This window comes from Bos javanicus, chromosome 28 (assembly GCF_032452875.1).
Source record: "Bos javanicus breed banteng chromosome 28, ARS-OSU_banteng_1.0, whole genome shotgun sequence".
Taxonomy (NCBI): domain Eukaryota; kingdom Metazoa; phylum Chordata; class Mammalia; order Artiodactyla; family Bovidae; genus Bos; species Bos javanicus.
Genome location: NC_083895.1, coordinates 44,666,429 through 44,694,226, shown reverse-complemented (window position 1 = coordinate 44,694,226; position 27,798 = coordinate 44,666,429). Strand labels below are relative to the sequence as shown.

General features: G+C 43.8%; 1 protein-coding gene across 7 annotated transcripts in view; it reads right to left on the bottom strand.

Annotated features, from left to right (window-relative positions):
• WDFY4 (WDFY family member 4) overlaps nucleotides 1-27,798 on the bottom strand; it is a 248,168-nt gene that overhangs the window by 73,927 nt on the left and 146,443 nt on the right. For 6 of the 7 annotated variants that reach the window (XM_061405640.1, XM_061405641.1, XM_061405643.1 and 3 more), the window contains exons 40-43: nucleotides 19,119-19,196; nucleotides 15,001-15,207; nucleotides 13,561-13,612; nucleotides 10,414-10,577 (exon numbers count right to left, since the gene is read on the bottom strand). In XM_061405640.1, the coding sequence (XP_061261624.1) occupies nucleotides 10,414-10,577; nucleotides 13,561-13,612; nucleotides 15,001-15,207; nucleotides 19,119-19,196 (501 nt within the window). Of the gene's footprint in view, nucleotides 1-2; nucleotides 8,957-10,413; nucleotides 10,578-13,560; nucleotides 13,613-15,000; nucleotides 15,208-19,118; nucleotides 19,197-27,798 lie in introns of those variants that run through there. The other variant, XM_061405647.1, reaches the window with a different exon arrangement.

Genomic DNA, 27,798 nt, shown 5'->3' with positions numbered 1-27,798 from the left:
AGGGAGAGAGTGCCAGAGTCAGGCCATGCATGAGGGAAACACACCCAGCTTCTTAAGGAGGACAGGAGGGCAGAGTCTGGTCGCCCGCTGAGCACTGGGAAGTAAGAGCAGCACCCTGTAAATGATGGAGCCGCTGTCCCCAGCTGCACTGCTCTGCACAGTCTAAGTGGGATTTCTATACCCGACACCCTGTTTCATTATTTCACCTACCTGAGGCCACCGTATCCCACTGAGGCACGTGGATGAATGTTTATTGCTATTTTGAACATGTTGACATTTTTCCCGTCACTTTAAGCTCCTCTACAACCACGCAAAACACTCCTCAGTAAACAATGAGGAAAGTTTTTGAAGTCTGAGGCATCACTCAGTTATAGACGTGAAGAAACTTGTCAAGAAAACAGCTGGAAAGTAACTGGGACAGGACCAGAACCAACTCTGCCTAGAACCACAAATGCAAGACTGGTACTGCTGTCTGCAAAGGCCAAAGCTGCTCCAAGGTGTGTGCAGAGGAGGCACCAGATCCCTTCCTCTGGCTCAAGCACATTCTCTCAGCAGCTGAAGATGCTGGCAGTTTCCCAGAATCCCCTCAGCTAAACAGAGTACCTGTCATGGGTCAGGTCACTGTCTCAGTGGTCATCTGTCCCCAACATTGGGCCAGCACAGAGGCAGAGGGACTGGCCCTTTGCCTCCATTCACTCTGAGCTCCCATGGGCTCAGCCGAGGCCTGGCTGAGACCGCAGTGAGGTTGCACATCCAGCAACCCGCACCCCCAACAAACATGCCGTGCGCACATCTCTGGCTCAGTGTTGGCTTTCTGGGGAGGCTGATCTGGGATGATGTCTTGGTATGAAGCAGAGTCCCACATTAAGTAAGGACTAGTTGGGTCCTTACATAGAATAAATCTCTGAAGGGATGAGTGGGAGAATACATGAATTCTCGGTGACAGGAGCTCAAAGGAACCAGAATAAGATCAAGGCCAACATTTTCTCAGGATAATTCTGTGCTAATTCCAGCTATACAAAAAAAACCTACTGTATAACGATTGGGCTTCCCTGGTGGCCCAGATGGTAAAGAATCTGCTTGCAATGAAGGAGACCCATGTTCGATCCCTGGGTCAGGAAGATGCCCTGGAGAAAGGAATGGCTACCTTGTTCAGTATTCTTGACTGAAGAATCCCATGGACAGAGGAGCCTGGCGGGCTACAGTCCAGGGGGTGGTAAAGTGTCGGACATGAGTGAGTGACTGACACTTTCACATAAACATTATAAGCCTTTTACGCATAATCCTTACAACTGGGAAAGAAAAATTTTACTAGTCCAATTTAGAGATGAAAAAGAAAGGATGCAGAGATAAGAATCTCACCAAAGGTGGGTAAATGGAAGAGCCGGGCTTGAAGCCAGGCTCCCTGCTCACCTTTGGGAGCAACGATGGGGCAGCAGTGGTGGAACCTGGAAAGCAGCCCGGCGCACCAGTCCTCACACCCGACTTCAAATGGGAGCTAGCCAGAGTGAGGGGCAAACAAGATAAACGAGAACCCTACCCTCGTGGGACCTGAAATCCAGTGGGGGAGACACCCACCAATACATTATCAAAAACTGTGATATGCATTGAAAGAAGAAAAAAAAAAACAGGTTGATAACGATATAAGGCAGAGAGAAACTTGGAGGGGACATGATCTCAGACAAACTCTGAGACCTGAAGGGTGGAAATGAGTAGTCATGGCAAGGCTGGGAGAAGAAACTTCATGGAACAGGAATATCCATCTCAGAGCACAGAGGCAGGAAGGGCAGATCTGGGAGCAGAAGAGAGGTCAGTGTGGCTGGTGAAGCTGGAAAGCAGGCATGCTCAGATCCTGAGGGCCTTAGGCGGCTTCATTTTCCTTGGCAGGGCCCCATGTACCCGTGAGAATAAAATCTGTCTGCACTTCTCTCGATCTGTCTTCTGTCTACTCAATGTTGTAGCCTAAATAGAGACTCTAAGGAGGTAGAGGCAGTTTTGTCTCTCCTGCAGTATAATCTTCCGAAGAGATTCTGTGCCTACGTAGTTGGTTTTATACATATTATCTTTTTTTTTTTTTTACACAAATAGCATATTCATACAGCTACTGGTCTGCATCTAGTTGTCTTCCTTAATAGGCCATCTAGGAGCGCTTTCCAAACCACTTCTTACAGAGTTGTCTCACTTCTATTTAAAGGTACAGATCATTAGTTCACATGGATGTGCTACAACCCTCTATTGATTTGTTTGCAAATGTTTTACCATTACAAGTGATGCTGCAGTGACAGTCCTTGTGCATAGGTCACTTTGAACACATATGTAAATCTGTAGTAAATCTTCTAAATTCCTAGAAGTATAACTGTAGGTCAAGGATGTGGGCATTTTCTATTCCGATCTAGTGCCAGATTGCCCTCCCGCAAGGCGACGCTAATTCACACTCGCACCAGCGCTGGTGGAGGGTGTTTATGCTTCCTAGGCCAAGCTGTTGAAGCTTCTTCTCTTACACCTTTGTACGGAGGAGACCTCATCCTCCAGTTCACATGGTCGGATTTGGGGCCCGAGTACACAGGCCTGTGTACCTCCCTGGCCTCTCCTGTCCCTGTGACGCCCCACCCTTGGCCAGACTCTGGGGTGCCAACAGCAGAGGCTGCAGCATGTTCTCATGATCTCCAGGTGTTTTCCTTTGGGGGAGAATTAAGTGATAACCAGAATAAACCAAACCACAAGAAGAATATCTGGTGAGAGCTGGGTCAATAGCTTAAAAATGGATTGGGCTAGAAAAGAGTAACATTCTAAAAACTGGAAAATGAGCCCAAGTGAACTATTCCCTGCTCTTCCATTTAAATTAGCCCTAAGAGGGCTCTATCACCAAGTTCACTCGTGATGAAGAAATCCCTCCTGCCACGATTCTATCAATCACTTTAAAAAGAGTGGAACTTCAGCTCCATAAGTAGAACATGTTTAAGATCAGGTAAGTGACGTATTTTCACTCCTAATGGGTGGATAAGTAAGCACACAGCCACGCCTGGCCCTGGGATGATAAGGAACAGGTTGTCTGGAAGTCCGAAACCGCCAGAGTTAAAGTTAGAGGGGCAACAGTGTTCTGGGACATCCTGTGGAAGCCCATGCCTGCACACTCTCCTAGAAGCGGGCCTCAGTCTGATGTCTGCCAAAGGGGAAGTTCAGCTGGAGGCTCTCTCAAGATTTCTTCCAGCACTATTAGTCTGCAACTTAGCGCAACACCTTAACTTTCCAGGTAGAAAATGTAAGCTTCAGCACTAGCACGTGAGGTGTCCAGGAACAGAGCTAACGTGCACATTCTCTCATTGTTGCTGCTGTTAGTCGCTCAGTCCTGTCTGACTCTTTGAGACCCCATGGTCTGCAGCCTACCACGCCCCTCCATCCATGGGATTTTCCAGGCAAGAGTACTGGAGTGGGGTGCCATTGCCTTCTCCGAGGGCAGCTCTGTATATTGTAAAACCCAGAGCCATGAATCTCAGCATTTATTTGAAAAGCTTAGGTAGGAGAGTCACCTGGGCAGCTTGTTAAAGTTCATATTCCCAGGTTACATCCCAGTTGTTCTGAGGCACAGAGGTACAAAGTGGACCCTGGAATCTGCATTTGAATAGGCAGGCCAGCTGATTCTGATGCAGATGGCCTGAAGACCAGGTCAGAAACTGAGCTGGGGACGCCAGCCAGGCTACGAAAGCTGAGGTCCTGTCTTATGCAAACCTATGGCTGCCACTCGCTTATTTGCTCACACTTTCACTTAATAGAGATGTGTTAGATGTTTTAGCCTGTGCCCCCACGCGAACACAAGGGGACATAAAGCACATCTCTGTGGTGCTTGTGGATTGACAGGAAAGAGAGGAGACTATCAACTGTCCTCCAAGAGCATGATGTTGGAGGGAAGCACACATACCTTGGGGGCACAGAGGAGAGCACCTGGCCCAGACAGAGCCCAGAGAGGGAGTGGAGGGGACATCAGAGCAGTGAGTCTCGAGGTGGGGACCCCAAGGCTGTGTTATAAGTTAAGAAGACTAAAAACAGAGGAGAAAATTTCCAAGGCACAAAGTCTTGAGACAGTGGGGCATGTTTAGAGAACGTAAACAATTCTGTATAATTAGATTAAAAGGCAGGTGCGTGTGCATGCACACTTGCACACTTGTGTAAGGGTGAGAGAAGCAAGTCCAGGGAAGCACAGGGCCACTCAGAAGGGCACGGAGTGTGCCAAAGAGAGTCTCAGAAGGTTTTCGGTAGGGACCACACGTGTAGCTCTGCATTCTAGGAAGTCCGTCATGGTGACTTACCTGGGGGGAGGATTCTACGTGAGAAGTTTAACACACTTCTTCACTTTCTACAGATGACTTCAGCTAAAAATACCTATGAAGAGCTTGATGCTGCTCTCTGCTGTTCAGCACAAAAAGATCTCCCTTTAAGCTGATTTCATTTCTAACAAAGTCATACTAATATTTTACATTGAGTAAAAAATGTAAATGAAAAAAATGAATGCTTAGTTTTTCATGTAATTAATTAGTTAATTACATATAATTACATGGATTAAATAATTAATTCATGTAATTAATTAATTTTCATGAAATTAATTAATTTCATGTAATTTTCAAGCAACAGTAAAAAAACTCCCATAGGAGTTCCGACTCTGGACTGGGTCTGGAAGCACATTTTTTAAGTGGAGACACTTTAGCAAGCAGCTCTGTGGAGGAGGTGCAAGGGATGCAGCAGCTGACACAAGCCCACGGTTAACATGCATTAAATAAACCACTCCTCGTGTCAAATGGAGCTGTTTGCAGAGAAGTGTGTTTGTGGTTCTGGGAATCATTAATCAATGGCACAAAATTGGCAGAGAGTAATTACTGTCCCAGGTATCGCTGGAGGCGATCCGAGCGCCAGTGTTCTCACACAGAAATGAATTAAGCTGCTGCCATTCTGAGCTCCGGTCTGCTGGCTTCCCCCAGAGGCCTCTGTAGGGACAAGCCATCCAGAAGTGTGTGAGGAGACGTGCCCTGCGGTCCCCTGGGCTGGGTCTTGCAAAGGCCCTAAAAGCAAGTGCTTATGAGATGGCAGGGGAGAAGGGGCAGGACTCTCCGAGAGGCTACCTGCCCACTTTCTGTGATGGCCACTGAAGGCAGATGCTCTGGTTCTTCTGAGTGTGGGCGCACACCTGCCACATACACCCCGCGTGGGTGTGCTTTCACTTAGAAAACACACGAGACCTACAAGGTCTTATGGAGACATCTGAATTAGGAGAATTCTCAACAATGCTGACATTATCTCAACAATGCTGAATTAGAATTACAGTACTTGACACAAAATGTCTCAACACAAGCAGAAAATATTAGTCTGAGGAAATGCAGAAAATAACCATCTACACACACACACACACACACACACACACCCTTGCTGTGGGCACAGTTTCCTGTATCTTTGCTTGAACACTTTCATGGCAAAGTGTGTGTGTGTGTGCGTGCTCAGTCTTGTCCAACTCTTTGCCACCCCATGGGTGTAGCCTACCAGGCTCCTCTGTCCATGGCATTTTCCAGGCAAGAATACTGAAGTGGGTTGCCATTTCCTTCTCCAGGGGTCTTCCCAACACAGAGATCAAAGCGGCGTCTCTTGAATCTCCTGCATTGGCAGGCAGATTCTTTACCATTTGCACCACGGTTCTAAAGTCAGTGCAACAATTCTCCCTTCCTCGACTGGGCAAGTGCTGAGCTGGGACAGATTGAGAGAATCCAGGTCTGAGTGGATGGATCTCTTTCCTGCTGAGATGATGAAGGATGGAACAGAGGGTCAGAGTGGAACCTGTGAGAAACCTGACCTGCTGGAAGGAGGCCTGTGTGGGGCTCCACATTGTCCATAGAGGAGCCCTTCTTTGTTTGCACTGACAGGCCCTTCCCCACTTCCTCAAGGTCATTGCTTGGTGTTCAGAGTTCATACCCCATTTCCCCCTTTTTCTTGGACTGAAAGAACAAATCCTAAGATACTACTAAAGGAAGAGCCCCAGTCACAGTAATAATAGCAGGTATAAGCCACCAAGAGCTCCTTGTGCCTGGCACAGAGTCTAGCGTGAGGACATGCAGTATAAGCGGTGCAGGTGGAGCTGGGGCCAGACTAGAACCCCTGCCCACTCCGCCTCCAGAAGCCTGTCCCCATGGGGCCCGCGCCTGTCTCCTAGAGCTTCTCCAGGGACCGGCTGTATCTGGTGGTTTGGTCCACTGACCCTGCAGGAATTCAGCTGAATCAGAAAACAGTCTCTTCCACAACTAACCATAAAGCCAGAGGCAATGAGCACAACCCAACAAAATGGATGAAAACAACTTGTGCAAAGAACAAATGTCTTGATAATGTTCAGAGCCATCTTGCTTGCAGCTGCTCAGCACCTCACGCTCCTTTGGCCCCCACACCCTGGGTGGCCCCTCTCCGCAGACAAAGGGACGCCCAGCACTGCGTGGAGACAGGACAGTTCCTGCCTCAGCCCCTGTCGGGCTTCACAAGCTCCTGTCTGTGCAGCCTGGAATCATGAGCCACGTGAAGCATTCTGACAGCTTCCTGCTGTGTGACACAGAGACCCAGAAACACTGAAGTTTAAGTACAGGCAGGGGAGGAGAGGAGAACAGCATCTTGCTAGTCCTGGCCTGCCTCTCAGAGGCTGGGAAAGTTAGCCATCTGGGGGCTTCAGGCTCTGGCTCCCCCAACAAGACCCTGGAATGAAGTGCTGCAGCATAAGACAATTAGCAAAAATGCTGAAGGCAAGTACCCGCTGCACAGGCCAGGCTGGTATCAGCACCAACTGTGACTATGAACTTCAGACCTTTCCCTCAGCCCAGCCCAGGCAGGGCTGCAGATACATGGCCAGTCTTGGCAAGCGCCTGGGAGTCACGCAGTCTGCAGAAGCTCTTCTTGGAAGGTAGGAACATGGATTAGGTGAGATGTGGACCCTCAGTGGTACCAAATGTGGCAGGCAGTATTTGAGAACAAAGATGTCCCCCAAGAGCCTCGTCCCTGGTTATCCCATCAAACACTAACCCACGTGCTACTGGAAGGGCTGGAAATGATTCCTCATTTCAGATGAAATTAAGATTGCAAATCAGTAGACCTTAAAATATTGAGATTACCCTGGATTACCTGATAGGTCCAATTCCCATGAGACCTTAGCAGCTGAAGAGGAAGGTGGAAGAGTTGGTGGGAGAGAATCAATGGAGGAGGGAGGCAGAGGGGAGACAAAGGAGAGGGAAGATGAGGCAGAAGAGGGTTGGAGAGATGTGCAGGGTGAGAAGGCCTCTGCAGCTGGCTTTGAAGATGTAGGAAGGGGACCACAAGGCAAGGATGTGGGCAACCTCCAGCAGCTCAGAATAACCCTGGCTAACAGCCAGCAAGGAACAGTGACCTCAGTCCTACAGAATCGTAGAACTGGATTCTGCCAAGACCTGAACGAGCTCGGAAATGCATTCATTCTCAGAGTCTCTAGAGAGACCCACAGCCCTGCCAACACTTCAGTTTCAGCCCAGGTGTGACTCTTCGGCAGAAAACCAGCTGAGCTATGTTGTGCTCCGAGTTTTGAGATAATAAATGTGTGTTGTTTTAAGTCACCAAGTTTTGGTAATTTGTTATGGCAGCAATAGAAAATTAATATACCAAATGAAGACAAAGTATTGCCAATGCTCTCTTCTTATCAACACAATATAAAGAATTACATGTCAATATGGAGAGAATATATAATTCCCTACTTCCTTACCTTATCAGAGAAGTGGGGAGGGAGGGCTAGGGCTCAATAATCTGTGCAATATGCATCCTTCATATCAAGATTTCTCACCTTGGCACTATGGGCATTTGGGGCTGAATAATTAATCTCTTCTCTCCTGAGCACTGGAGGATGTGAAGCAGCATCCTTGGCCTCTGCCCACTAGAGGCCAGTAGCGACCCTTCCCCACCAAGTCGTGACAACCACAAGTGTCTCCTGACGTTGGCAATGGCCCCTGGGAGCTTCCCCACCAAGTCATGACAACCACATGTGTCTCCTGACATTGGCAATGGCCCCTGGGAGTAAGGCTGCCCCATGCTGAGAATCACTGCTTCACAAGATCCTTTAAGAGCATAAAGCAAAGAAAGGTTTTTAAAGTGAGAAAGCACTGATCTCCTAGCTGTTTTCAATTGACTAAGCAGTTGTTAAACATCCATTTACCTATATGAACATATTAACAGATGATGTGTTCAAACTGTTATCAGCTGTTAGCACTCAGCAGCTGGATATTATGAATATGTATACACACATAAACATATATATGTTATATATATATATGTTTTAATATCCATTTTTTAAACTTAACACAGTAGACTAACACTATGTGCATAGCCAAAATGAAAGGAATGTAAATATAATAAATCTTTGGGGTTTCCCAGGTGGCATTAGTGGTAAAGAATCCATCTACCAGTGCAGGAGACATAAGAAATGTGGGTTTGATCCCTGGGTCAGGGAGATCCCCTGCAGAAGGGCGTGGCCACCCACTCTAGTACTCTTGCTTGGATAATTCCATGGACAGAGGAGCCTGGTGGGCTACAGTCCATGGGTCACAAAGAGTCAGATGCAACTGAAGCGACTTAACTCACTGGCATGCCCCTAGTTGGGCACCTCAGGGAGAAATGGGGGTCACTCCATTAATGAGCATCAGTACAGTGAGAGAGAGAGAGACAGGTGGAGTGGTGAAGGTTAGCCTGTATGCCAGGGGCGAAGGTAGGAGGAGATGTAGTGGGCAGGGGACACAGGGAATGAAGGAGACAGCTCTCTAGGTCTCTGACTGGGGACTGGTCAAGATGGGCTTCGGCGAGTCAGCTGCCAGGAGTCTAGCACGCAGAACACTGCAGGTAGATGAACCAGCATGAGCAGACGCACGGTGGCCAGATATGATGGGGGCTTGCAAATGTGCTCTCTGGCTGAAAGCTGCGGGTTAAGCACATATGAGGACCTTGTTCTTCCAGGACTGTGTTGACTGAACTGTTACCCAGATCTGAAAGCAATTAAGCGATGTGTAGAAGCACTGCAGTCATCCCTTTGGCCAATGCGCTTCAAGCCAGCCCTTTTACCTAACGCCTGGAAGGAGCAAATCCCAATCTGACACCCTCCAGGAGTCTTTACCAGGAACCTGCCCCTGGAAAGGACAGGCTTCGATTTCTGCTCCTTGCTGAAACCCATCACAGACTCTCTGAGCTTGTCACCTGTGCCTGGAAATCCAAGCTGCTTACTCAGTGGCCCGTAGGTCTGCTCTGCTCTTCTCTACCCTGTGGCCAGGCTAGGCCTCAGCTCTCATGCATTCACCTCTGTGTAGACCCTGCATGACTTTCTGGCCCTGCTCTGCCCACTCCTCTGCTTTGCTGGGGCCTCTTCTTCACTTACATGCATAGTGACCCAGACAGAAGTGTTGATAGATGAGATAGCCTTTGAAAAGGGAAGGGAACTGGTCTTTAATGAGCCACCTCACATGAGCTGGGCTCTGCACTAGTCACTTTGCTTCCATTATTCCATTTAAGCCTTATGAGCATTTTGTGAAATGGTTGCTATGGCTGCGATATTAAAGATGAGAGTAACTGAGGCTCGTGAAGATGAAGTAACCGGCCATTTATGTAGTATGTGGCCATGTTGGGATTTCAGTTCAGTTCTGTGCTACTTTGGGACATGCGCTTCATCTTCCATACTTACTTAGATTTGTGTAAGAGAGCCCACCTCTGTGCCTGTACTTCAGGGAGTCCCCCTAGCCCTCCTCCAGGCATACCCAGAGGTCACGCACACCAAGAGCCTGGGATCCCACAGCCCAGCTCCAGGCGTTCCCAACCACAGGTTTCCCTGCCAAGCGCGCAGCCTGCCTCCTGGCTGTGCATGCTATGCACAGGCCCACCGTTCCGGGGCTCACGGTGCCGTGAGTGTGCTTCCTCTAGGCTTGAGTGCTGGCGAGGGGAGCTGATTTCAGCGTGAGGAGCATGGGGAGAGCTGGGGCGAATGGGTCAGTGTCCAAGCACATCCACCAAGGCCCCTCAGGAAGGTGTGGGATCAACCCTCGGGGTGGCAGGCTGTGAGCAGGGGACCAAGATGCTGAAGCACAAGAAGGTCAAGAATTCTAAGCTGAAATTGGCCCCCCAGGTTATTGTAAAGGTCAATGTAGGACATTAGAACAAATTTCATTTAACAGATTAGCACTGTGATTTACATCTAAACATTTTGATGCAAGATTATGGGCATTCCCACACTTGCTCTGGGCCCACAAATGTAGGAGTATGCTGGGATTTTTTTGCTCCTTCTCTTTTTTATGGTGAATAGAGATATCACCTCCCATGGGAATGCAAAAAGTTGAGTTCTCTCATGTCTGATAATCTTTAAAGAGTAATCATGACGGGTTGTGTTACCTTTTCATGATCAAGAAGCTCTTGTAAGATGACTTGTCTTTCCTGACATAGCTCTAAGAAATCTTCGGAGTGCAGGCTTTCGTGCAAGGCAGGGAAGAAGGTCAGCTGGGTGCAGCCCGCCACCTCGTCTGCCTCGCTCTCGCCTTCCTTCAGTGTCAGCTCGTCTGCAACAGCAGGAAGGGGACATGTGGTTTGCGCATGGGCCACCCTGCATCATGAGGGAAGGTGCAGCCCAGGCCCGAGGCCCTGGGAGGAGCTGCAAAGTCTCAGAGCAGCCATGAGTGGTGTGGACCCCAGGGTGTCCCTCGATGTTTCTGAAAGTGGACATGCCCCTCTGACCTCATTGTGAGGTGATCATGCCTGCAGGTTGATTTACTCCAGAAAGTGTATCTAAGCCCGGTTGCTCTCGGGTCTCCAGTGACCATAGGGCGACATCTCAAAATTCACCTTCATTAATCAGTAAAGCAATTCCCTAGAGGGTCACCAGAATTTGCTTTTTCTCAACTTCACTTTGTTACTCTTTTTAAAAAGTGATCTTTTCCCTCCTAATTATGGAAACTATCTTCTTATTGTAAAAGAGAAAAAACTTGGAACACTCATGAAATTGGGAGAAATACAAAAACTGTGAAAAATAAAACAAATATTGCCCATGAACCCAGAAAGAGTGCAAATAACAATAGCTTCCATTTAGTGAGCACTTTGTGCTGGATCCTTGAATGACAGTTTCCCTCTACTCCTATCTAGGCTGTAGATTCCATTCCATCCTCACTTGACAAATGAAGATACTGACAGAGGCTAATTATTTGACTCAAGGTCATACAGCTACTAACATCTGAGGCAGGATCTGAGCCGAGTCCCTTGCTAGAGTCCCTTTCATCTCCGGGCTCTTTGCCCTCACTGGCCGTACTTGGGTGTACTTCTATATCGTTTCTGTACACATATGTGTATGTGCAGAAAAACACGTGTGTTCATGCTCAGTTGCATCTGTCTCTTTGCAATCCCATGGAGTGTAGCCCACCAGGCTCCTTTGTCAATGGGATTTTTCAGGCAAGAATACTGAAGTCGGTTGCTATTTCCTCCTCCAGGGGATCTTCCTGACCCAGGGATCAAGCCCATGTCTCATGCATTTCCTCATTGGCAGGCTGATTCTTTACCACCAAGTCACCTGGAAAGCCCCATGTATATGTACACACACATGTAATTTTTGACATGATGAGAATTATATTGAATTTATAGCTTTTCTTTTCTAAATTTTTGCTCAAAAAAAGTTATGCCATGAATACTTTCCTATTCCATTAAAAGGTCTTAGAAAGCAACTTAAGTGGCTGTGTAATAATCTATTGTGTGACTTCCATAAACACTCAACCTGTTTCCTATTTTTTAGAGATACAACTATTATCTATTTCTGTACCAAAATCTACTGTGCTGCAATCAGTGTGTGTACATACAGACTTATTTCCTGAGGATGCACTCCTGCACACGTGCATTTGGGTACCAGCTAAGCATAGACCTACGTATATCCCTAGATGTTCTTCCTCCACCCTGTCCTGGGTGTCCACCTGCCTTGAGCAACACATTGCACATGGCAGCCAGGTCAAAGGGGCTTCTGGTCATTTTCTTTGTGCCAGGATGTTCATCTCTTTGAACTCCTCCCCGCCTGGGCGTCTCACATCTGGCTGAGTGAAAGCGCCTGCCGCTCACAGCGACAGTCACGACAGGCTTTCCCCAGGCAAGGAGAACGCTGTGCAGGCACGGGCACCCCGCAGGCATGGTGGAGAGTACACCCCCTTTCTTTCCCCTTCCTAAGCTCCCTACTGGGAACTGGGCGTCCATGCTGGAAACACAGAGAAGACCTGGGGTCCTAGGCAACCAGGGGGGCCCTATGTATGGTGAACGAGGGGACTGAGCAGCCCATGGCCCTGGTTTTTTGTCCTCATAAAACCAGCCCCTGCTTTCTGCCACTGCATCCTCTGCAGCTACCCATTTTGAGAAGGAGAGCAGGCAGACTGTCCTTCTAACCTTAGGGTTATGGCGCTTGGGCTGAAAAGAAGAGAAACCAAAAAATGGGTGTTACAATGTCATCCCAAGCCCTGCGCTACAGTGGGACCCCCAAATCAACACAGGGTCAGGGTTCAAGATCCTTATTTCTGGGCTTTGTTACTGCAGACTGGCAAGATAGCAAGCTCCACACAAACTCCGGTGCTAAGGCACTGAACGAGACAAGTTTAATCAGCTCTAGGAAGTTGTCACTTGGTTAAAGAGATAACATTAACTGCAGCCTAAGGTACAGTGAAACTTACAGACAGGGAGTGTTTGAAACAAAAGGCACATCTTTGGCTGAAACACAAAAACTGAAGTATAGTGCATGTGTCTGAGTGTGTATTTGGTATGCATTTGGGTGTGTTCAGGCCTTCCCTGGTGGCTCAGCTGGTAAAGAATCTGTCTGCAATGCAGGAGACATGGGTTCGATCGCTGGGTTGGGAAGATCCCCTGGAGAAAGGAAGGCTACCCACTCCAGTATTCTGGCCTAGAGAATTCCATGGACTGTATAGTCCATGGGGTTGCAAAGAGTTGGACATGACTGAGCAACTTTCACTTTCACTTGGAAGTGTACAGGGCAAAATGATCTCTGAAAATAAACTAGATTATCAACATATCAATTCAACCAAGTTCCTCCATGAGTATTACATAAAAAATAAATATAAGGAATTCAAAGTACATTTTAAAACTGGAGAAATAATAATGACCACTATATCTGTCATCTTTATAATCAGAGAATTCAGTGTAAGTATTAAATATCTCTTCCATCCACTTTTGCTCTAAAACATTTTCCCATTTTCCTCCGAGGTGTTTTAGGTCACATATTGAACATGTATTTGTATTGGGCAGGGCACTTAAGATTTCCCTCACAGAGCAAATTGACAAGATAATTTTCCTGAAAAAAGTTCTTATTGTTGCAACATAAACCCCAAATCCTTCCCTTAATAGAGTACTCATGTCTGCAAGAACATGGTGATGAAAGGGTTTGCACTCTCTACTCTAGACTTGCAGTCCCTACAGTATATTAACTTGATACCTTTAAGAAGATGTTAAATAAAGCAAAAAATTGGTTTAACTATTAAATTAAAAAATAGATAAATTGAATACCTTGGTGTTCAGTGTTTATTTGAGAAACATTGCCATTTCTGTCTTGGCTTTCCTAAAATAAAACCAGAGAAACAGAAATTAAATGTGGATACCTATGTGCCCCCGCCCCCATTCCAAAGATTTGCACAAACACACATACACACGCACACACATATTTGACCCCTTTGAATCACTCATACACTCAAGACTCAGCTGCAAGGGGAGCAAAATGCCAAATCCTAAAGGACCACGATGAAATGCAAATATTAATGTTCCTGAGTCAAAGGGGAAAAAACCCACAATTTTCCATTAAGTCAGATTTACAGTAATTACCAAAGATATGCCAAATGGGAGTAAAGAGCATCCTGGCTGTCTGTGGTATGGGCCACCCTGGAGGGGGGACCAGAGACAGGGTCTGGGGCAGCCCAAGAGACCAGAGGCCAGGTTCCACAGCCAGCCTTTAGCCTTGCCATCAGCACCATGGGTAGGCCTATTTTTCCTGCCTCCATCTCCTAAGGAATGCATTTGAGGGAAAAATACTATATACCACCAGATGTTTATTGATAACACATTGAAACTTAAAATGTCTACTGAATAAATTAAATATAATTTTTCATTAGGTTTTACAAAGGATTTAAGATGGGTAAAAGATTCTGAGGTGATGGACTAGAGAATAAACCCAACATTGTAACTTCAGGTGAATGCAGAAGAAAACATCTTGAGTTCCAGGGTTTGGAAAGACAGCTTTTTAGAATCTCTTAAACTAGGATCATTCAGTGAGAACTTGAAATGCTGTTAACAGGTTCTTCCTATATTCACTACCAATCCAAGGATGATTCTTCATCATTTAAAAGGCTTTTGATAGAGAGTCCAAGCTTCGTTACAGCCAAGTCCCAGGGACTGTCCAGATTTTCTTGCCTGGGAACCTAATCCAGTTTCAGTGTCGTTTGGACTAAATGGGTCACTGGCTCGAGCTTGCAGAAATAGCTGAGTTCCAACTATTTCCACTGCAAGACTTGATATGGGATTTGCCTGCGCAGTAATGCCCGTATGAGGGCTGGTTATGACTGCTCCAGACACACAACTTGGGCATGTAGACCATGTCCATCACATTGCTCTTTCCAAAAGCTGGCATCCAGATCATTCTAATGGGCTTTTCTGGATGTCAGCATGGTATTAGGTTGGTGGGGTTGGTGCTGTAGATATGAGCCACTCATATCTACATTCATTCAGACTGTAGTTAGAGCATCCCTTCTATGTACTCGGGGAATCAGTGATTCTTCTGTCAAACAGCATCAAGAATACATCACAGCACTGCTGCAGTTAACTGTGGACATTCTTTTTCCTACCTGTTCATGCCAAAGCACTCCTGATGGAAACATCAGATGGAAAAGCTAGGGAGACATCTCCCTGCACACTTCCTGTCTGGAAGCATCCTGTCTTGTTGCATCTAATTCTTACCTTGAGCCTTTCTTGATTCGGGGCCTCCAGTGGAGATAAGCGTCTGATGCGTTTCCGCATACGAGCCGGTCCTTCTCTCCAATCCAGTTCCCACTGGGAGCAGGGTGTGGCTTCTGCCATCTGATGCCACAAGCCCAGCTCCCCAAAAAGCTGCTCCTGGATTCTGGTCCACGCATTGGCCGCCTTGATGTTGCCACATCTCCGTCTCTGGGAAGCAGAAATATAGCATCACCCCTGGACACAGCTCTTATTCGGCCTGGCCCCAAACCTCCTGGGATGAGCAGACCAAGCCCCTCGTAACTGCCTGAATAAAATAACCTCAAAAGGCAGCCCCAAGCACATGCAGGGTGTGTAGTGAAATCTCTGGAGCCAGGACCAGGTCAGGAGAAGAAATCAGTTTGTCCAGCTTTGAGACCATTTAACTCAGGTTCAAGGAGGAGAAAAATCCTCTGCCCTTTGGCCCATAGAGCTTCATGACTGCTGTGTGCTGTGCTGTCCCAAAGGCCCCCATGCTACTCATCAGAGGACTGGGGAGCTATTTGATAGAACAGACACAGCAGCCCACCATAGCCCCTGCCCTTCAGAGTAGACAGGGAATTTTACCATGGTCCCTACCCACTCCTACTGAAAGCACTCCTAGTGTCTGGACTGAAGGTGTGATGAGACCGTTCACAGAAGCCCAAACCTTTGATAATAGTGAAAATAACCCCACCTAATGTCTATGAAACCCTCACAGTTGGCATATGTAGCACTTGACTGTTGTACTTTCTGCTGGTGGTCCGCTGTGCTCAGTCACCCTGTCGTGTCTGACTCTGCAACACTATGGACTGTAGCCTGCCAGACTTCTCTGTCCATGGGATTTTCCTGGCAAGAATACTGGAGTGGGTTGCCATTTCCTCCTCCAGGGGATCTTCCTGACCCGGGGATCCAACCCACAGCTCTTATGTCTCCTGCATTGCAGGCAGATTCCTTACCACTGAGCCACTGGGGAAGCCCAGCATCTTCTGCTAGAGTATAACTCAAACCTTTAACAAAATACATCAACACCCAAACTGCTTTTGTATGCCACACTGAAGTCCCCTACATCATCTTTCAAGAAAACATTTCAGTTCAGTTTGGACAGCAGAATCACCTTTGTCTGCAGGGTGAACTTTTGCAACTATTCACATATTTGATGGTATGCACCCTACATTTTAATTTTTCAGAAAGGTGAAAGTGTTCATGACAAGAAGCACAGACCTTATAAATGTGACATAGAGAAGACACTCATTGTCATATATTAAGCTGAGCCCCTTACCTGCTCTATTTCATCTCCTCCACACAATGACACTGAAAGTGAATGTGGGAACTTGTAAGTAATTTCTATTATCCTCATGAAGGAACGAAGTCTACAAGAGGAGAAGTGATTTCCCTAAGGTGACCAACAGCTGGCCAAGCTAGGATTGAAACCCAGTCTGTCTGATTCCACAGCCTTTAGCTTCAGCCTGCATGCCTGAATCCTTTCCTAGGGCCCTGGTATCATTTTATTAAATCCTGCTTTCTGCCAGTATTAATTCAAAGACTGGCAGACTTCGAGGTAGGCCCTGAAAATCTGGACCATTTTAAATGGGAAAATCATTCTCAGAGCTTGCAAACTGCCTCAAAAACAGGACAGATGTTATAGTTCTAAGCACATGGTCTTTGGTGTCAGATGAACCTGGGTTGTCACAATATTTCTGCTTTTCACTAGCCAGTTAATCTGAAGGAAACACAGAATCTTCATCAGTCAAATGTGGTTAGTAATATTACCGCAATAATAAAACCATGGGATTATATAAGGATCAAATGAGACAATATTTTCAAGAGTTTAATATGGTGCCTCACAAACTTAAGCAGTTAGTATTATTATTGTGAATAAAGCAAATCTTATTTCAGAACAAGATTACTTTGTTTCTCCACAGTTCTTAAATTCATACCCAAAATGATCATAGCATTTTACAAGTACTCCAATTTTTTAATAAAAGACTCCAGGAAAATAATGACTATCCAAAGTCTTTTATATGGATTTAGTTATATGAAATGAACACTCATTTGGGGAAAATATTTCAGCTCCTTGGAGACTATTGTTGCATTTGTAGTTCCATATTGAGCTTCATAGAGGATGAACGATCCCAAGCTACTGGGTTGTCCATCTGGAGTTGCAAATTAGTCTTTTAAGATCATCCCTTCCACCTTAAGGCTCCATTTGTGCAACCTGGAGGTTGATGTCTGCCTGAGCCTTCATCGCAGGGCAAATGTGTTTTCTTGAATATCTGCAGTCAGACATACGAGTGTCGGTGATAGGATCCCTCATTCATCCCTCAGAGATGAACAGTTGTTTAATCCATAATAGAAGGCTATATGTGGTCCCAGGACTGAGCACATGACGGGACTAAATAAGCAAAAGTCCTGAGTTTCTGCACCTGCAAGGTGTTCAGAATGCCCATGTTTGGGCACAGGGTGAAGTCTTTCGGTTCAAACCTCGATGGGCCAAATGCCACATCAGACCCAGAGGCAGGGATGCTGGTGACTTAGAGGCAGCTATGATCCTTGGCTAAATAGAAACTCCTGGGTAGCCTCCTTGAGGCTTTCCTCTTGGCAACCAGCCCTTGTCTACTTCCAGTCCCAGTGCTGGAGTATGGCTGACCTGACTTTGGTGGGTGATGAATGGTTACAGGATGGGCTGTGAGCATCATTTATTGGGATTAGAACTGTTAGGGTCTCAAGAGCCCACACAGAGCAGACTGCAAAGAGGTGGATGTGTCCATACTCAAGGCCACACCCCTGCTCTCGGCAACCTTATGTCCAGCAGGAGAAAGCGCAGGATGGATTGGCACCTGCGGTAGACACAGCCCACAGGCAGGTCTCTCTCGTCACGGAGTGAGCGCCTGCATCTCCAGCGACCTCTTGGGTGCAGGTAAAATGCCCAGGTGGAGAAGGTTTATGTAGCCTGTTACTAGAGCCGAGTGGGTGAGGGCCTGAATCTCATTATCTCCACCCTCTTGGGAGGACCTCACAGAGTGTACTTAGGAGAAGCTGTCCTTGAAGAACACAGCATATTTCACGGGCCTGATTTCTTTTCAGACCTTGGACTTGACTTCTCAGGAAGTGGAGCGAGGCTACATTGGGAAAGTGTGCTGTTGCTTAAAAGAAAGCAGGGTGAGCGCTCCAGACCTCATCATATCCATCAGACAGCGATAACATCTGCATCCTTTAAAATATCAAAACAATCTGTCTTAAATATTTAAACACTTGGAAAGTGTCCTTATGGATTAGCCTCAAAATGCTGATTTTCTCAAAAATACCTCAATCAACAGTAAAGCTCTACACAACTTTCTCAAGCACTCTCTGAGCCCCAGACAGGCCCCATGCTGAAAATGAGCCCGGTCCAGGAGGTTGGACCCTTGCCTTCTGGGCTCAGAGCCTCTGCTGAGGTTCCATCCTTTCCCATGAACTTTCCATCTTTCACATTTCAGCAGAAATCCACCAAGTACCACAGAGCACAACTCTCCTAGCCATGAACAAATCTTCCAAGCATTTCCAACCACAGGAAGAGAAATGGTTGCTGGTCTTGACTAGATGCTGATTTGAAAGTTTAGATAAACAATGTTGTCTGTCTTGAAATGGAACAAGTGTGATGAGGGATATTCCTAAATAAAGGATGCAATCCTAAATGATTCATCTTATTTTTCCCCCAATGCCAACCGGATTTATTAATTGTATTGCTAGTTCTGAATGAAGTTGGTGAACTCAAATAGTGAGACATTGACATGCAAGGGCCTGTCGCAGGGGCATAGATAACAGAGTCATGCCCCTAGTGCCCAGCACAAGGTCTGAAGGCACCCTGGGCTCTCGATGCCTGTTTACTAGTAGATGAATGGGTAGATAAGTGAGTGGACACACTGCCTATCTCTTCAGCTGCTGTCACTGTGGATCCAAATTCCATGGCATAGGTCTTGCAGGTAGAACTGACTCACTGATGATCAACTGTTGTCTGAGCCAATTTAGAGTTTAAGCCAAAGGCTCTCGTGAATCTTTATTTCACATTCCAGGTGGATTCCAGTCTACTGTACAGAGAAAGACACTGTCTTGCTTCTCACCTGTACGTGATCTTTGTATAGAGACGCATATAGTTCTTGTCCTCTTCGTCTGTAGTTCTCAATACACGACACAAAGTCCTGGAGAAGAGAGAAGACAAGTCACAGCTAGTAACAATTGTGATTTTAGATAAGAACTTCCTGCTCTGGCCAAGTGCCAGAGGAAGTAGCCGTCACAGGACCTGTTGGTCAAATCATTCACAGCCTCATGAATACAGGATACACGTTCAGATTCACATACATGTTTAAGGGTTACTTTTACTTCTAACTACATTGAACCAGGTAGAGCAGATAAATCTTCCTCCCAAGAATAACTAGAAAAGTAGAACATAATACTTCAATCAAAAGGGAATTCTAAAAAATGTTCAAGTAACATATTTATGGAATAGGGCACCCAACAGTAGTAGAATACACAAGCCCCCACAAAACATATACTGAGACAAACCACATGCCAGACCATAACACAAACTTCAACAAATGTATAAAAGTTGAAATATGCAAAATGTATTTTCTGATCATAACAGAGTCAATCTGAAGTCAGTAACAGGAAATCTCCAAACACTTGGAAACTAAACAGTGTACTTCTAAATAATCCATGGATCAAAAAGTAAGTCTCAAGGGAAATTTTACAAAATATATTGCATTAAATAAAACTGAAAGTAGAACATATCAAAATGTGTGTTGCATAGCTAAAACAATGCTGAGAGGGAAATATATGTCACCAAATGCATACATTAGAAAAGAGTTAAGTTTTAGAAAATCTGAACAGATCAATAACAAATAGGGAGACTAAACAGTAGTCAAATATTTCCCCTCCACACACCAAAATGCCAAGGACTAGATGGCTTCACCAGAGATTTCTATCAAACATTCAAAGAAGAATTAATACCAAACCTTCTTATATTTCAAAAAAAAAAAAAATAGAAGAAGGAATACTTTTCAACTCATCATAAGAGGCCAGCATCCCTCATACCAAAGCCAGGCAAAAATACCACAAAAAAAAGAACACTAAAGACCAATATCCATGATAAACAGAGATACAAAAGTCCTCTATAAAATACTGGCAAACAATTCAACAGCACATTACAAGAACTGGATGCCATGATGAAATGGAATGTATCCTTGGGATGCAAGGATGGTTCAATGTATGCAAATTGATTAAAAAGATAGCAAGAGAATATTACACACATCTAGATACACATAAATGTGACAACTGAGATTAAATGGACAAATTCTTTACAAAAGCACAAGCTACCAAATCTCAACCAATATAAAATAGATCCTTGAAATAGCATATAACAGTTAAGGAAATTGAGTTCATAATTTAAATACTCTCCCCAAGTAAATTTCCAGGTCCAGATGACTTCACTTGAGGATTTTACAAAATATTTAAGCAATAATTAACATACAGTTTACAAAATGTCTTCCAGAAAATAGAAAAGATGGGTACATTTCCCAATCTGTTTTATGAAGCTAGCAGTACTCTTATGACTTTATATCACAACCAGACAAAAATACTACAGGAAAATAAACCTAACTTTCACAAATAGAGATGCAAAAATTTTAAACAAAATATTAGCAAATAGAACTTAACAATACATAAAAATAATCACATACAATGAAAGAATGGAGTTTATTTCAGGAATGCACAGCTGGTACATACCCAAAAAGCAATCATTGTAATCTACCATATTGGTAGGTTAAAATAGAAAATGACATGATCATATCTGCTGCTGCTGCTGCTAACTCACTTAAGTCGTGTCTGACTCTGTGCGACCCCATAGATGGAAGCCTACCAGGCTCCCCTGTCCCTGGGATTCTCCAGGCAAGAACACTGGAGTGAGTTGCCATTTCCTTCTCCAATTCATGAAAGTGAAAAGTGAAAGGGAAGTCGCTCAGTAGTGTCCAACTCTTAGCAACTCCAAGGACTGCAGCCCACCAGGGTCCTCCGTCCATGGGATTTTCCAGGCAAGAGTACTGGAGTGGGGTGCCATTGCCTTCTCCATGATCATATCAATTGATGTTAATAGTATTTGAAAAAATTCAACACTCATTCACTATAAAACTCTCAGAAAGCTAGGAATAGAGGAGAACCTGATAAAAATCATCTATAAAAACTCACAACATTAGATTTAACGCAAAACAATAAATCCTTTCTAAGACTGAAAACAAAGATGAATGCTTTTATTGTTCTCATTCTACAGATTGCTAAAGTGTTCAGATTTTATACCAGAAACACAATTCAGAAAAGGAAAAATTAATGAATTTGATCTCATCAACATTAAAACTTTTGCTCCACAAAACTCATATAAAAACGATGTAATAATTAGCTACAATCTAGAAGAAAATATTTGCAAGTCACATATCTATCAAAGGACTAATATCTGGAATATATGAAGAAATTTAAAGCTTAAGCGCAAAAAAAGTCTACTAGAATAATTGCAAAAGATATGAATAGACATAAAGAAGATATGAACACGGCAACGAAGCACATGAGGGCCATGTTCTACACCAATATCCATTAAGAAAATGAAAATAAAAGCCACAATGAGATATCACTACACTTCTATCCGAATGGTTAAATTTAAAAGATGACAACAACGAATGCTGGTGAGGATACAGAGAAACTTTATCACTCATGCATTGCTGGTGGGAATGTGTGGAAAACAAGTCAGTAGATTTTTTAAAAAGTCCAGTCAACCACCATAGGATCCAGAAGCTGTAACCTCTGGGGATTTATCCCATGAAAGAAAAGCTTATACTCACACAACAATCTGTACATGAATGTTTATAGCAGCTTTATTCATAACAGACAAAAACTGGAAACAACCCAGATGACCTTAAATAGGTGAATAATTAAAGAAATTGTGAAACATCTATAATGTGGAACACTGCCCAACAATAAAAAAGAATGAACTGTTGATACATACAACGGCCTGGATAAATCCACACAGAATCACGCTGAGGGAGAAAACAACCCCAAAGGGCAACAGGGGCTCCTTGTAGTGGTGGAGATATTCCTTGCTGCGATGCTACATTACAGTTTTGCAAGATGACACCACTGGGGGAAACTGGGCAAAAGTTATATGAGATCTCTCTGTATCATTTCTTACAACTGCATGTGAATCTACAATTCTTAAAATAGAAAGTTAAATTTTTTTAAAAAGTCATTGAGGGCTCTATCTTCACCATTTGAAAAAAAAATTAACTCAGAGAACACATATAATTATTTTAAATCAATAAGATAAAAAAAGAGACATTCAATGGAAAATTTTTGAAAAGAAAAAATTGAACAGGCATTTCATTAAAAAAGATGTCAATGACCAATACAAATATAACAAAGAGGTCAATTTCATTTGTCATCTGGAGGATATAAATTAAACCACAATAAGAATATCTAAATTCAAATAGCTAATAATGTTGTTTCGATTATCACATGGAGCCACTGGAACTCCCTTACACTGCTGAATTGGTACCATTTTGGAGCATGGTTTGGCAGTGTCTTAAAAGATGAGTATATACATACCCAGTGAACCAACAATTTCATTTCTAGGTATATACTCAACAGAAATTCATGCCTGTGTATTCCAGAAGACATGTGAGAGTGTTCATAGCAGCAGTGTTTGAAGTAGTCCCCAAGTGGGAAAAATGCAAACTTCCATCAGGAATAGTCTAGATAGATAAATTATGATATAGTCATATATTATATCCTCTATGGTAATGGTTCTTAAAATGTGGTCCATGAATCCCTAGTGGCTCTTTAATACCCTTTCAGGGGATCTGTGAAGTCAAAACTATTTTCAAAATACTAAACACCTTTGCCTTTTTTCACTGTGCTGATATGTGCATTGATGATCCAAAAGCCATGATGAGTAAAACAATTTCCATAGTCCAAACCAAGACATTGGCACCAACTGTACAGTAATCGTTGTACATAGTCCTCATCAGTAGGGACTCATAGGAAAAAAAATCTTCACTTAAGAATGTCACTGATGAAAAAGTGCAGGATTAATTTTATGAAATCTCAGTCTTTGAATACACTTTTAATAGTCTATGTGATAAAATGGGAAATCTACATAAAACACTTCTGAATACCAAAGACCATAGTGGTCATTTCAAGGGAAAGCATCTGCATAATTGTTAGAGCTGTGAGCTGAACTAGCTACTTTTGCAATAGGACATCATTTTTATTTGAAAGAATGTTGTTGTTGTTGTTATTGTTTAGCTGCTAAGTCAAGTCCAGCTCCTTTGCAACTCCAAGGACTGTAGCCCACCAATCTCCTCTGTCCACGGGATTTCTCAGCAAGAGTACTGAAGTGGGTTGCCATTTCCTTCTCCACGGGATCTTCCCAACCCAGGGATCAAACCCATGTTTCCTGCCTTGGCAGGTGGATTCTTTACTGCTGAGCCACCTGGGAAGCCCTTGAAAGAATGACTGGCAGACAAAACTAAAGTTATGAAGCCTGGGTGTTTGGCAGATGTTTTCTTTAAAATGAACAAAATGAACCTGTCGTATAAAATTAAACCACTGACAGGATTCGTGGCCCCTAATAAATTCTGGGCTTTCAAATCTCAAATGTTAGAGTGTCGGAAAACTTGTAACTGCCTTTGTGAGCGTGACAGTTTCTCAGTAGATAAATATTTTTCTGATTGGTGGTGTATGAATATGATTTTTCCACATTACACAATGAAACATATCAACATTTGGGAGATCTCTCGACTCAGGGAACCAATATTTTCACTGTTTGTTATACGCATGTTCCAAATCATGTATGGGTTAAAATATCCATTCAAACTGCAAGATAATAAATGCATTTACTGTAACAGAGTACAAAAATCTCACTGATAAAAGTTTCAAATAACTTCCAAGAAACTACTACTTGTTGAATTTTGGTGTAGTATCAAAGAATAATATCTATAATTTTCTGAAAGGTTTATTAAAATACTCCTTTCTTGGAACTTCCCTGGTGGTTCAGTGTTATGACTCTGCACTTTCAATTCAGGGGGTGTGGGTTGAAACCCTGGTTAGGGAACTAAGATCCCACAAAGCCACACAGCATGGCCCCCCCAAAAATACTCCTTTATTTTCTAACTTCATATCTGTGAAAGATCAGATTTTCTTCATTTATTTCACCCAAAAAAAGAAAAAAAGAATTACAACTAATTGAATAAAAGGCAGATATGAAAATCCATCTGCCTTATACTAAGCCAGATAGATATTAAAGAATCTGCAAAAATATAAGACAAAACTACGCTTTTCACAATTTTCAAAAAATATATAATTTTTAAAAAATGTTATTTATGCTTACATATAAATTATATAGATTTATTACTGCTATTTTTAAATGAATTAATAAGTGTCATTTAAAAATTGTTTTCATTTCTTACACACTAAATATCAATAGATGCAATCTATATGATACAACAGTTCTTTGAAATCTCAATAATTTTTAGGAGGGTAAACAGATCTTGAGACCAAAAAGTTTGAGAACAGTATGAAAATGTTGTTTGGTCACTATAAAACGAACTACTGCTTCATGAAATGACATGGATCAATCACATAGTTTGGAGTGAAAAAAAAAAAAACAGAAAGAAGCGTGTACACGTTATTTCATATACATAAAAGTACAATGTAGAAAGCTGATGTATGTCAGCTGCCAGGAAATTGTCTACTGTGAGGGTAGAAGGTGCTAGAGACTAGAATGGGGCCTGAAGCTGGGGGTGCTTCTGGAGAGCCATTAATGTTGTATTCTTTAAGCTGGGCAGTGGTCACAAGTTCAGTCCATGAAAATGCTTAAATCTGTATATTTGTGACTTGAACACTTTTTTCTATGTGTCTCATAGTTCAATAAAATAGAAAAGTGTTTATCAACAAAGACTCAAAACTATGAAAACAATATAATTTTAAAACCCCAGTTAATGTTTTGGAGTAGTGGGAATAGGGTGATTTCTTTCTTTCTCTCTTTTTTTGTTTACAAAATTTTCCTTAATATTGCTGTTACATGTTTATGCACATTTATAAGTAATAATCATTATGAGCACTGCAAATGACATAAAATGCTGACAAATTTGACTAATTTTACATTTAAGGCAAAAGCCCAGTCTTTTTCCTAATATGATACTTTGAAGATGTGCAGCAGGAGAACAGAACTCTTGGGGGAACTTGGACGCAGAGCAGCTTTTGTCAAACAGGAATGTGCTATCTCACTGAAGAAGTAGAGGAAAAGCTGGCTCTGCTTCCCTTGAGCAGTGAGCAGGTGAAGGCTTGGAATAGTGGATTAGGAGGATGGGAGAGGGACCTGACCAAGGGCACCTGAATGGTGTATATAGGAGTGTCGGTAGCCCAGATATTTGTTATCCTTTGGTCTGCTCTCTCAGCATTCCATCCAATAACTAATGTGCCCATAGCACTTGACAAAGGAGTTTCCATATGCATTACCACATTTAATATTTAGCCACCTGACAAATCTATATGATGATGATTCCCATTTTACAGAAGAGGAAGCTGAGGACAGGGGACCCCAACAATGCAGGAGCTGGCAGCACCAGAAGATGACTTAGGCCACCACAAGATTTTCTCCCGCACAGCTTCCACCTTGCATGTCACCACAGCACTAAACAAATTATTGCTTTGCTAGTGATTTCTAAGAACTTTCATGCCCTGGAAAGTTGTCACGCTCAGGATGTGGAGACAGGAGGAGGACGATCTGGGTTGGTTCAAGGGCAGAAGCTCATCTGCCTGGGCAGCAGTGAATATGACACATCGATGGGGGACATATTTAGAGCAGAGCTCTGCATTGCTTATTGGAGCAAAATAGCCTTTGCTTAGAAACTGCCTGTGTATTAAAGAGTTTGAGAACCTTTGAAGTAGAACCAAGGGCCTCAGAGGGCTGTTTGGAGATTTGAAAGGCAAAGTAGGTCTGGTTTAAAGAGCCTGTGCCTTGCTGTCCCAGTGCCTCCTTAGGGCAGGGTTTGGCTACAGGATACAGATCAGACCTTGGAACGGAAACCAAGGCACAGCCTATCTGGAAGGTCACCTGTAAGTGAGCCGACCTCAGCTTGGTGGTACCCACCTTTGCCAGGAGCACCCCTGGGGCTGGCCAGCTGCTGGTGACCCTCCTGTTCAAGCTCTCCCATAGGAAATTCCTGCTGTCACTGATGACAGTCATTATATTGTTTGTTTAAAGCATCATTAGCCCTGTAATCACAGCTGTATAGCCTAGCCAGAAAAGAGAAAAGCCAGTATCTAAACGCAACCCCTCAGATCCTGCTCAGAAACTTAGTACCACGATCAGAGTTGTAAGCCCTGGCCTCTACAGCCAAGTATGGCATGGTCTGGGACTGAACTCAGTGGTGAGAAATGCCAGTGTATCTACCTGTGTTGACATATATGCATGTCATTTTCATCCTCCGACTCACCATTTTCAGTGCTAGTTACTTACTCCAAGGAAACCCTAAAATAAATGCACAGATAGTCACTAAACAACGTTTTCCACCATCCTGTTTATAGCAGAGCAAAATAAAACAATCCAAGTATCAGCACGAGGAGGGGACGGCTCATCCTTCCTGTCAGGTATCACGCAGTCACCACAAACTACACCCACTCAGGTCACCACTAGTCCACACAGCACCGCGTGTCCCCTTTGAGCAGACGCTGTCCCGGAACTGCACGGCTACGCTGAACAGTGGGACAAAGGCTGGGTTTCAGCTTCCTTTTGCCACTCTGGCCATGTGCCTTTGTGCACAACCCATACAACCATTCATTGCAGCCCTGGTGTCAACTAAGTTCTGTTGATATGGAACCAGATTTTTGATATATCGAGATTTTTAAAAATGAAGTTAGAAAACAATGTGCTAACAACAATTAAATGTGTTTGGATTTGCGTGGAAAAGGAAACTGAAAGAAAACACAGGGTGCGGATCATTCGTGCTCTTCGCTAAATATTTCGAGTTCTTTCCTCCTGCAGATACATGGCATAACTGCTTTTCCTGCCACCTTTGAGCCAGGTGAGGCCAGGGAGGAGGGTGAAACTTTAGGGGCTCAGGCTCAATTTGCTAAGCTCTTTTTCAACTGTCACAGCAGTGCTCAAAGTTCTAAATGATTGCTCCCTGAGCTGGTGTCACTGGGTGAGGTTAAGGCACAGGAGACTCATGACAACTCACAGTGTGGCACACGTGAGAAGTAAACCTTTGCTATTTTAAGGCAGTCAGTTTTGGGAGTGTTTGTTACTGTAATGTAACTTTTCCTGAATAATACACACGAAATATACAGGAAGGGTTATAGTAGAATTGCATTGAAACGTATTTGTGATCAGTGAAAAAAGATCAGAGAGCTAAGTGAAAGCAAGTGTGAGATCAATTAAATGTTATGAGCAAAAAGCTCAAACAATTTGAGCAACAAAATAAATAACAAGCTTGGTGGATTATAACCCAAATTGTAAAATAAATATGGATGAGTCTCTACAGATATAAATAAAAGATTGAATAAATTAATTAGGGGGGAAAGAGACAAACCTTTCAAACAGAAGAATTTAGAATAATGTGTATAGATATTTCCCTTGTCAGGAGGCAGAGCTTAATTGCCTTAAGAATGGGCTTGTCTTAACAACTTGCTGCCAAAGAATAGAGGATGGAAGGGAAAATAGTAACTTTACAGTGGAGAAATCTGGCAGACCCCATCGTG